This window comes from Sinocyclocheilus rhinocerous, unplaced genomic scaffold, assembly GCF_001515625.1.
Source record: "Sinocyclocheilus rhinocerous isolate Xijiao unplaced genomic scaffold, SAMN03320098_v1.1 scaffold3991, whole genome shotgun sequence".
In the NCBI taxonomy this organism is placed as follows: domain Eukaryota; kingdom Metazoa; phylum Chordata; class Actinopteri; order Cypriniformes; family Cyprinidae; genus Sinocyclocheilus; species Sinocyclocheilus rhinocerous.
In genome coordinates, this window is record NW_015664686.1 from 57740 (window position 1) to 68985 (window position 11246).

At 35.9% G+C, this 11246-nt stretch overlaps 1 protein-coding gene across 1 annotated transcript in view; it reads right to left on the bottom strand.

Annotated features, from left to right (window-relative positions):
• Positions 1 to 3252: 3252 nt before the first annotated feature.
• The window catches only part of LOC107730360 (apolipoprotein L2-like), a 16055-nt gene continuing 8061 nt past the window's right edge, over positions 3253 to 11246 (bottom strand). The window contains exons 2-5 of the mRNA XM_016541182.1: positions 6838 to 7329; positions 4951 to 4977; positions 4777 to 4875; positions 3253 to 4244 (exon numbers count right to left, since the gene is read on the bottom strand). Of these exons, the coding sequence (XP_016396668.1) occupies positions 3317 to 4244; positions 4777 to 4875; positions 4951 to 4977; positions 6838 to 7329 (1546 nt within the window). The 3' untranslated portion in view covers positions 3253 to 3316. The remainder of the gene's footprint in view (positions 4245 to 4776; positions 4876 to 4950; positions 4978 to 6837; positions 7330 to 11246) is intronic.

Below are 11246 nucleotides of genomic sequence, written 5' to 3' on the forward strand. Positions count from 1 at the left end.
GGCGGACGGCAGCCTGGACTCGGCTGCTGATTGGCTCAGCTCGCGGTCGGGGACGTCCAATCAGCGACCGCGCACAGAGGAATCCGCTGAGCTGATTGGCGGACTGGAACCCTTGGTGTGGTTCGAATGTTTGTAAACGGAAATCACAACGATTATTATAACTATATAAAGTGTAATACAATTTATTATTATATTTAATAATTATAATGTAAATAACATTAACATAATATATACCACACGAATCATAAAATGTTTTATTAATCGATTCACTTTTGGACACTTTTGAACACTATGGACGCTTGTTTACACCATAGACATAATAAATATTTATTATTTATTATGTCTATGGTTTACACCACCGGAATAAAAATATAAAAAGGTCATTGCGATCTCTCACATTTTTGTCTCGCAATTATTAATTTATAAACTAAAATATGAACTTGCAATTGCGAAAAATACGAATTGTTAGGTGAAAAAAAGTCGCAGTTGCCTTTTTATATTTTTTATTCCGTGGCGAAAATAAGCTTCCATGCAAGTCATACAGGGGAATTAAAATAGTTTTTAAACTATAATATGAATTATTATGATTATTCATTATAATACAATTAATTTTAATCTACTTAAAAATAATATATACTACACGAACCGTCCGTGCCGAAATCAGCTAGCTCTGCACATAAAGGTCGAAAATGATTTGATTTGTTTTCTTGATCGTGATTTAACAAGATTATTATATATAAGTGTGTCCGGCGCTTGTGTTATTTTCCTCCGCTCCACTTGGAGGCGCAAGAAGACTCGCGCCTGACGCTCGTGACGTCACACCCAAACACTCGCAGAAGAAGAGCGGCAGAGTTCAGCGCGCGCATCTCACAGATCGGCGATAATAATATTTAATATTTGCGCTCATATTGTGATAAATATAAACGTGACGGTGACCGCGGAAGAGTGTTCGTGTCCAGACGGATGGAGGAGTTTCTAAAGCGCTTTAAAAACCACAGCAGAGCGGTACGTTTACTTCAGTCTCAGCTTTCTCTCTCACTTTTTAATTATAAAAATATCAGTTTATCCTAATATGTTTATATTTTTAAACACGCACACGTAAATAGTACGTTAATAGTAATTGAAATACAGTAATATATATGTAAGTGTGTGTATTAGTGTAGTTTATTTAATTTATTATACCTTTTAATTATGATAAGATTAATTGTATTATTGCTAATTATACTTAATATTTTTTCTGTGAAAAAAGTAAATATACTTTTTCTTTTACCATGATTTACAGAAAGCAGCCACTAAAATGTGATTCAGTGTAACAATCTTGTCAGGCATATTTACCACAAGCATCAGTTTATGATTAGTTTTACCCCAAATACTACTTACTTGTGATTTTTACATTACTGTAAGTGCTTCACTGAATAACAATGGAACATTATTTCACCCACTTTTTGACAATTTATTCTCCCAAACCTTATTTGAAACCTTAAAAATAGTCATATATATATATATATATAGGCCTGTATATACGTATGGTAACTTTCAGTAACGTTAAATTAAAAATGAAACCCCCAAAACTGTATGATAGCGAACACGAACTATATGTTTATGCGTGAAATTCCGGAGGGGACGTCGGATGGCGTAACGTGGTGACGTAATGACGTGCCGTTAATCGATCTATGGTCTAGAACATGTAAAACGGGAATATTCTAAAAGAAACTCATGTAAAAACCTTAATCGTAATATTGTCTTATTCGGAATAAGGTACATAATTAGATTACTGATGTCCATGTAAACGTAGTCACTGTGTTGTGTGTGTGTTTTTAAACGCTCCCGTGTGTTTTTGCAGCGTAGAGAGTAGCCAATCACAGGCATCTCTGTTGAAAGAACTGGCCAATCAGAGGTGAGAAGAGGTCAGAATCCGCTTTGAACTAATTTTTGTACCTAATTTTTCTACTTCAAACAGAATTAACTTTTGAATAGAATACAGGGAGAGACATATTCAGACAAATCTTTTTTTTTCTTATTTCCACAGTCAAAAAATTATTGAGTAGCCTATTTATATTGATATAATGGACCCAATCATTTAAGACACCAATTCTGTGGGAACAAGTGCAAAAAAAACAACAAGTGATGAGAGTTGAACATTGTTATGATATGTGTGTATATCCAAAAATACGATTACACAGAAACAACAAATCATCTGAATAAAATAAATGAATATACAAAAAAAGCAAAAATAGGTGGGACATCATGAGAAGCAACATTCGTAATGAAGTGTAGAGCTTTTTGTGGCTGATCATCAGATGGCGCTGCTGAGCTCTTGTTTTTGATCCAAGGACATTATTTTTAATTGTACAATGAACATTTGTTTTGTGTCAAAAACTGGAGGATGGGATGTCCTGACATTTTCAACTTCATTTGAAACTTGGTGCAAATTTTGTGATTGTTTCTTTCTACAAATTAAATGTATTCTGTGATCAAAGAATGGAATTCTTGCACCAGCAATATACAAATTTGTAAAGTGGAATAAGCATATTATAATTAAAAAATGAACAAATCATGCAATTGTACGCTCCACACTTTTTTATTTTGTTTGTACAACTTGGTAAGAGTGTGAACTCCAGTGGTACAAATAGCAAACTGAATTAACTTTTGAATAGAATACAGGGAGAGACATATTCAGACAAATCTTTTATTTTTTCTTATTTCCACAGTCAAAAAATTATTGAGTAGCCTATTTATATTGATATAATGGACCCAATCATTTAAGACACCAATTCTGTGGAAACAAGTGTAAAAAAACCAACAAGTGATGAGAGTTGAACATTGTTATGATATGTGTGTATATCCAAAAATACGATTACACAGAAACAACAAATCATCTGAATAAAATAAATGAATATACAAAAAAAGCAAAAATAGGTGGGACATCATGAGAAGCAACATTCGTAATGAAGTGTAGAGCTTTTTGTGGCTGATGATTTAACATATACTTTAATGAAGAATAAGAAGAGAATGCAACTTTTGTGATTTGTCAAAAGATGCAGAAATTTAACGACCGTTCAATTATGTGATTGGTTGACTTTTACTTAGGGTGGGCCAAGCTCAAGAATGGGTGACGCCCTTTGGATTTCTCGCAGGTTATTCGAGAGAGTAATTACTTTGCATGTCATGTTCATATAACAGCAGCAGCAAGCAGTTATTTTATATGCTATTTGTGCAGCAGCAGTATGTCTTAAATGCTCACAGCTCCGTATCGATATTAACATTGTCATATCCATTACCATGCTAAAATCTCCAGAGAGTTGTCATGATAGAACTAAGGAAGAAATGGTTTCTCCAAAGTATGCTTACTCTCGCTAATCGTCTTTATTCCTATGCTTAAGGAATCGTGCATTTTCTCCCAGGCCTCCAGCTCAGATTTCCACAGAGCTGCCCTGGAGCGCATGAGCTTAGAGACCTCACTCTCACTCCCTTTTGCAAGACTTTTAATTTCTTCGGCAATAAAATAGCCATCCAGGCCAATAAAGAATAAATTTACTAAGCCAGATATACCTCTAACAACCTTTACGATCCTCAATGTTTTAACGTTTGCCAGCAGCCTTGTCCTAGACAGGAATGTAGCCACCTGCGGTACGTCACTGGCCGTATTTAAGTCCTGCATTGTGATCTCGGTTGCTGCTGCAGTTACTTTTTCACTTTTATATACTCTAATAGCTGCAGCTGCATCCGCCACATTCAGGAACTCTTTTAACCCTTCTCCAGTATTGGTTAAAATGGTCTTAGCATCAACTGCAGTAGGCTTCACTAAAGGTCCTTCACTGTTGGCCGCTTCTTTCAAACAGTCTTCAATCTTTATCATATCATCCTTGTAACTATTTAAATAACTTTGTGCATTGTGCTCCTGGTGTTGGTTGACCTTTGTTTCAGTGATCCCTGTTACAATAGAATCGAGTGCACTAATGCCCCCCAGACCGGCCCCTGCCAGAGTGACAAACAATGATGCTCCTACAGTGAACGGGGCAAGAAAGATTCCAATAAGAGACAAGACACCCCCTACAATCCCCACTGAACTACCAGCCACAGTGGATATACTGGCCCCCTTCTTCATCAAGTCCAGCTTAACGGCTGTCTGCTCCAGATGTGACAGGAACTGCCACATTTTAGAGCGACGTTCACCGAACACGTCAATGAATTTCTGAGCATCGTCCTGAAAGAGGAACGCCAGCCGGGTGTGCTGGTTCATCCTGGACGAGGAGAAAGAAGACAGAGTTGATCATATGTGACCCTGGAGAACAAACGCAGTCATAAGTAGCACAGGTATATTTAGCCAACAATACATTGTATGGGTCAAAATTATCAAAATTTTTCTTTTATGCCAAAAATCATTAGGATATTAAGTAAAGATCATGTTCCATGAAGATATTTTGTAAGTTTCCTACTGTAAATATATCAAAACTTAATTTTTGATTAGTAATATGCATTGCTAAGAACTTCATTTGAACAACTTTAAAGATGATTTTCTCAATATTTAGATTTTTTTGCACCCTCAGATTCCAGATTTTCAAATAGTTGTATCTCAGCCAAATATTGTCCTATCCTAACAAACCATACATCAATTGAAAGATTATTTATTCAGCTTTCAGATGATGTAAATTTCTAAAAACTGACCCTTATGACTGGTTTTGTGCTCCAGGGTCACATATAGTTCACAATCCACCTCTCTGCTACTTTTCACCAAACCATTTGATTTAAAAATGGCTAAGCTTGAAGTCTCACCTGATTTCACACAACTGATTCAAATGATCAAGCATTTGATTCATGGCGTTCTCGCTTGCGTTCAAAATGAGCTCCACTGAAGGTTGACCCATTTTATATCTGTAAAGAATTTCAGTGTAATTATTGTCGTTTTTCATCTCAAACTTGAATGAGAAACATATATACAGTACTTACTTATAGATGTCTGCACACTCAACTGAACTGTTGAGAAAACATGAAGAGAAAAAAACGTTTATAAATTTTAGTGTAGATCTAATTATGGTATTCAGTAAAAATCTGAAGCTGCTTTGGCTATAAGAAACAGGCCAACTTTTAAGTTGTAAAATCTTACCCGTCATCATAGCTCTCAAAAAATTTGTGTTCATTCAATATGGTGCCTTAAGACATGCTTAAGAACCAGATAAAATTAAAATGGCATTCATTTTCAAATTTCAACATCACTTGTAATCAATTTAAAAAGCACATAGTGATGGGTGAAACGGAGCTTTTCAAAACTCTGAATCAATAAACCATTGCGTCGCAAAATGATTCACTGTTTCGAAGCGCTTCAATTGGATTGCGTATCGCAGTTCTTATGTTTCAGATTGGGACTTCAAATCACGTATCGCGAATCATTTGATTTCGATCGTGAATCATTTTGCAAATTGAATGATTCAAATCAAATGATTTGCGATACATGATTTGAAGTCGCGATCTGAATCAAATGATTTGCGATACATGATTTGAAGTCGCGATCTGAATCAAATGATTTGCGATACATGATTTGAAGTCGCGATCTAAATCAAATGATTTGCGATACATGATTTGAAGTCGCGATCTAAATCAAATGATTTGCGATACATGATTTGAAGTTCCGATCCGCGCTCCGAGTCCTATCTCTGAAATGTTGGTTCGCGAATCATTATTCAAATCGGGACTTCAGCACGTGCTTCACTTTATTTTTGCCATTTTTTATTAGTATATTTTTATTTATCTTTAGAATTTGAAAGAGAAGACATTGTTTGATAAGTGAGAGCTCTGATTGAAGTCCTTGAAAATCAAAAAAGAAGTGCTTGAAAAGTCTACCCTGTGAGCACCATACTGCTGTACTGAACGACTCCATTAAATACGCATGTTGTCAATGAAATACTCATAACACAGTGCTATTCCAATGTATTTGGCACTTGCTTAACTCTTTCCCCGCCAGTGTTTTTGAAAAAAGTTGCCAGGCATGATGATTTTCACTAAAATTCAAGGCCCCCTAGAATATTTTCTTGTATGAATATCTGAACATGCAATACATCAAAATAAAGAAGAGAGCTTCTACTTTTAAACAAAACAGTAGTTTTATTCTAACTTCAAGCATATTTTTTTATCGACACTTGAATGTAGGTACGTTTCATAGAAAAATTCAGCAACATTTTGAGTAAAAAGCTGAGAAAATCACGTTTTTATCTAATACTACATCTGGATCATATTCAGTACTATTATTAAAGCATAGATGCAGTAGATCACTTCCATTAGCACTCCAAAAGCTTACAGACCTTTGCCACTTACTGGATCGACATTTCACTCTGTAAATTTAGGCAGTTTTCATTTATATGCTGTTTATTGTTGATGATCGCATTATTTTTCATATGCATATAGGCATACATACGAGATCGCTCGTTTCTGCGTCTTCCTCGCCTGTGTTTTTGATCGGATTCGGGACATTCTAGACTCATTCAGAAGATGCGTAATAGCGCCCCCTGAGCGAATAACAGCGAGAACACGGAAACCCGGAAGATTCAGTGTTTGGCGGGGAAAGAGTTAAGATGGATTGCAGCTGGTTTGTGAAAATGACGTGGGCTCTTGCGCTGAGATAGCATGTGTTAAATTGGCGTAACTCAATAGTGAATTCAACCCACAATGTTTAAAAATGCCGGTCCCATGTCTTTTCATTGCAAAAAACAAAAACTACAAAAAAACAAGCAGGATAAAAGAAAGTCATATAAGCTTAAATTGACATGAAGGTGATTAAATGATGGCAGAATTGTGACTTTTGAGCAAACTCTTTCTTTTAACAGGAATTTCAGGACTCACTTTTGTCTTATTCTGCTACAAAGTTGCTCTGTTTTGAGTACGTAGTAGCTGTTTAGCTGAAAGACCAGGATATTCACATTTTGGAGTAGAGGCTGGAAGAAGCTTTCTGCATTTCGTTTGAAGTGGATGAGAAGAGGAGCATCTATTCTGGCATCTGCGATGACTGACTGCACACTTTCAGGGCTCTTTCCCTGCAGCAGGAAGATCTGTTCATTAAAGACATGGCTCGAGGTCGCTGCTAGCTTCTCCACTGCATCCAGGAACGGCTCAAGTTTCTTCAGACCCTCTAATGTGTCTTTGAGGACGGCGCTGAGCTTCTCCTTCTTCTCCTCCTCCTCCTCCTGCTGATTTTCACTGATGTCTCTCAACTTCTCACGCTCGTCCTTTCTCTCAGAGGTCCATGTCGGTTCTTGGTCACAGAAGACCCTTACGGTCTCAATGTAACTGAGTGTGTCCTTGACATACTCTGTCAGTCGCTCCTCTAACTGTGCCCTGTGAAGAACAAAACAAGAATGTGCATTTTGTAATGAAGTTATAATAATAAATGTATTCATTATACTTTTTATTCTTCGTATCCACCTCCACTCCATTTTCCTATGCAGGTGAAAGGCTAGTATGGATGTTACAGTATATATGAGCTGGGTAGTAACTGATTACAAGTAATCTGGATTACTTAATCAGATTCCAAAAATAATGTACTTGTAATTACATTAAATTACATTTTAAAATACTCGTAGTCAGACGACAGTACATTTTTTATTGATTATACGAATACATGTTATTTACACAATTATTCATAATTTATTGATTCTCCCTAATTCCTTTTTTTCCTCTTTTAAACGTTACTTTCTAAAATAGCGCTTACTGTATATCAGAAAGACCATTCATTAGTCATATTGACCATTCATATTGACCACTGAATTTACAAAAATCATTTCAGGTTTACGAAGGGTTTCAACATTGCTTCAATTGCTGATGAAAACATTCATTTTTATGTGAATTAGGTTATTTGACCATGTTCTACTAAAGCGTCGGAAGGCTTTTGTCTTTGAAACACATAAAAATGCACAAATTCACGTTGTTGTATTTACATGTAATGCAGGCATTCCCAAACTTTGAACATCTTTCACCTAATATTCTGTATTTACTTGAAGTACCCTGAGATATTAAATTATATATTTTATTAGCACATTTCCATGTTCACGGTTGGTTAATGGTCACATGGCATGCAGGTAAACAAAATATAAAAAATTTTTAGTAAGTGTTTTATTTTGATTGATGTTATTCTAAAATGACAATTTTTGATTATTTTTTTATTTAATTAATTATTAGCCCTTGCAGTTCCTTTATGAACCCCAGTTTGGGAAACCTTGACATAACGTAATGTTTACTGCACTTCATGTTTTTAATTACAATAAATGGAATATATTTTCTTACTCTTTGTATTTTTATATCAATATGGTGCAAGATTATCCTATTTAAATCAATGTAATAAGCGACTTAGGTTAAAAGTAATCAAAAAGTAGTCTGATTACATTACCTAAAATGTGTAATGTAATGGAAATGAATGAATTTTAACATAATTTAATCACAAGAAATTCTTTTATCGGTAGCCTACTTGAAAAATGGTCATCCGCCTAGGGTTTTCCACTATTTTTATTTGATTAACGTTTGAATTTGACCAATGCTCAGCTCCCGTGGCATCATGGGATAGAATAGCGTCCATCCAATGCACACTTACAAATCTCAGCGGAAGCAGTACGCCATCCAGGTATTTGTTTTTTGCATAGGCTACTGATGTTTTGGACATAGGCCTACTATTTATGACTCATACTGATTTTGGCCTACTATAGGCTATAGTATGGAAGTAGGCGATTTCGTATGCAGGGCTGGTCTAGAGGGTTGCCCTCTTAAGAAGTCTGAGATTTTTAAATAAAAAACTACTGAACATAATGTAACAACTGAATTATACTATGTACAGGCCAGCAGAAATGCACCATAATACGAACGCAACACGTTTAATTAGCCTACGCGTTGTGTTTTCTAGAGCCCGACTGATATTGTTTTTTTGGGGCCGATGCCGATACCGATATTAGGGAGTAAAAAAAGACCGATATCGATATATCGGCCGATATTCTTCGCAGTTTAATATTCACAGACACTAGTCTATATCACAATTTGATTTAAGTGTACTGACCTGTTTTTTATTTCTTCATCAAAAATAAGAGAAATTCTATGAAATTATGCGTTATACAGTAAATTCTGTATTTATGACTGGATTCCGCGATTCCGTCCATGTTTTCTGCATCGCGGAAATTATAGGGCCCTACTAATGTAGCAAACGAATATGATAAGCTCATTGTGAGAGTAAAAGACGAGGACATTGTTGTTTATTTACTTAGCATTGAGTCTCTCCAACTAGGTGACAACGTAGCGTTAAATCACCATTCAACAGACTCAAGCCACCACCGCACTGCCGTCTATTGGACTGCAGAAAGATACTAACTTTTCAATCTGCTACGTTACTGACTGTACTAACAAACTATGCTGACGCCGTGTCTGCGCCGCAACAGACGCGACAAAGCGACCGTTGAAATAATTTGAACTTTGTGTCAGCACGTCATAAATAGAACGAGGCATCAGTTTACTGTCGGGATTTGTCGTGTCGCATCGCATTCAGTGTAGACAGCATCACTGATTATAATGGGTTCTACTGTATTTTGTCGCGCCGCTCTCGTCCGGTGTAGACACTCAGTTAGGAAATGTGATGTGGCCGATGTAATAAGCATGAGTTCTGGGTATAAACACAAGCATTGACTGAGTGGTCGTGATCAGCTTTGGTGGCCGTGGAGCCGTAGTGATGCACAAATCAGCTCTAACGTCACTGAATCTGATGTTAAAATTAACCATCCATTCATCATATCATGCAACACTAAGAATAAGAATCATTGTAGAGGGGCGATCAAATATAGGTGCGGGTGGTGGCGGGCGGATAATTTGAAGCAGCGGACTCGGGTGAAGTTTGAGCTCATCCGCGCATCTCTACACTACACTGACCTGGGTCGCCAGTAGCAAACAATGGAGCGCGCTCTGCTGGACAAACTAAGTAATTACACCATTCAGAAGCATTTAATCTGCGTTATATGTTCTGTAAAAAAAATTTCATATTGGCGGCATATTCGCCGATACCGATATATCTGCGACAGGCTCATATCGGCCGATAATATCGGCAAATCCCATAGAAATCAGTCATAAGGAAAACGCTTAACGTGGCTTAACACATTAAAACAGTGTTTTTAAAAGACCAAACTCAAATTTGTCTGTACATGGTATGATTTATTAATAATGTTTATTTAGTTTGGTCTTTTAAAAACACAGTTTTAATGCATTAAGCCACGTTACGCGTTTTTGACGGTGATAGCCAGAGATTGTCAAAAGCATTAAATATTGTCAGTAGAGTATTTGGCATTTCCAATTAATGTAAGCCTGTTACATATTACATATTATTAGGTTACTTTTATTATTAAAATAAAATTATCTACAAGTAATTTGCTCCGCAATAATTTAATTGCGCATCACCGCATAACTACTCCTCACTGACAATGTTTATAAAAAGCTGTTTTAAAACAGATCTGTTATATCCTACACTCAAATGGTGACTCTATCAATGACCCCAAAATTGATTGAGTAATTGTAATAATATATTACCATTACAAATAATATGTCTTTTTTTTTGGTTTACTTCTCATCTATACATTAAAGCTGTGTTTTGGGAGATATGAAGTCCTCAACTACACCATTAGCTTGCATGTGAAATATTACATTTTCATGAAAAAGTCACTTAAATTATGATCGAAATTTGATTTAAGTTGTTTCTGGATATTGATCTAGGTGTTAGGTGTAGAATTCTGCCATCTGCTGGTTAGAGAAAAACTTGTAGAAATTACAGCATTTGAAAGAATAGTGTAATGACCATATATATCCAGCAGAGGCCCATAGAGATCCATTCATTTTTCTGGAAGGGGCCAACTGCTTCTCCCACAACTTTTCTGATATATATTTTGTAAATATATATTGAAACATTATAAAATAGATTAAAAACAGTATTTGTCTCAAAGGTTAGAATTAGTTTTTGTTGTTTGAGGTATTTTAAAGTGCCTGCTTTTGCAATAATGCCACATAAATTTGCAGAAATGCCACACAAGTTGTCACTAAAACTTGATTGCAGGCACATATTTTTTTCAATCTAAAAAGTAAAATCAAAACAATTTAATTTTACTTAAATGTAAATAAAAATCACACCAAAAAAAACAAAACTGCAATTTGCAGATATGAATGGTGTGTGTGAGAGAGAGAGAGAGAGAGAGTACGCGCGCGTATGTATGTGTGTGTGTGTGTGTGTGTGTGTG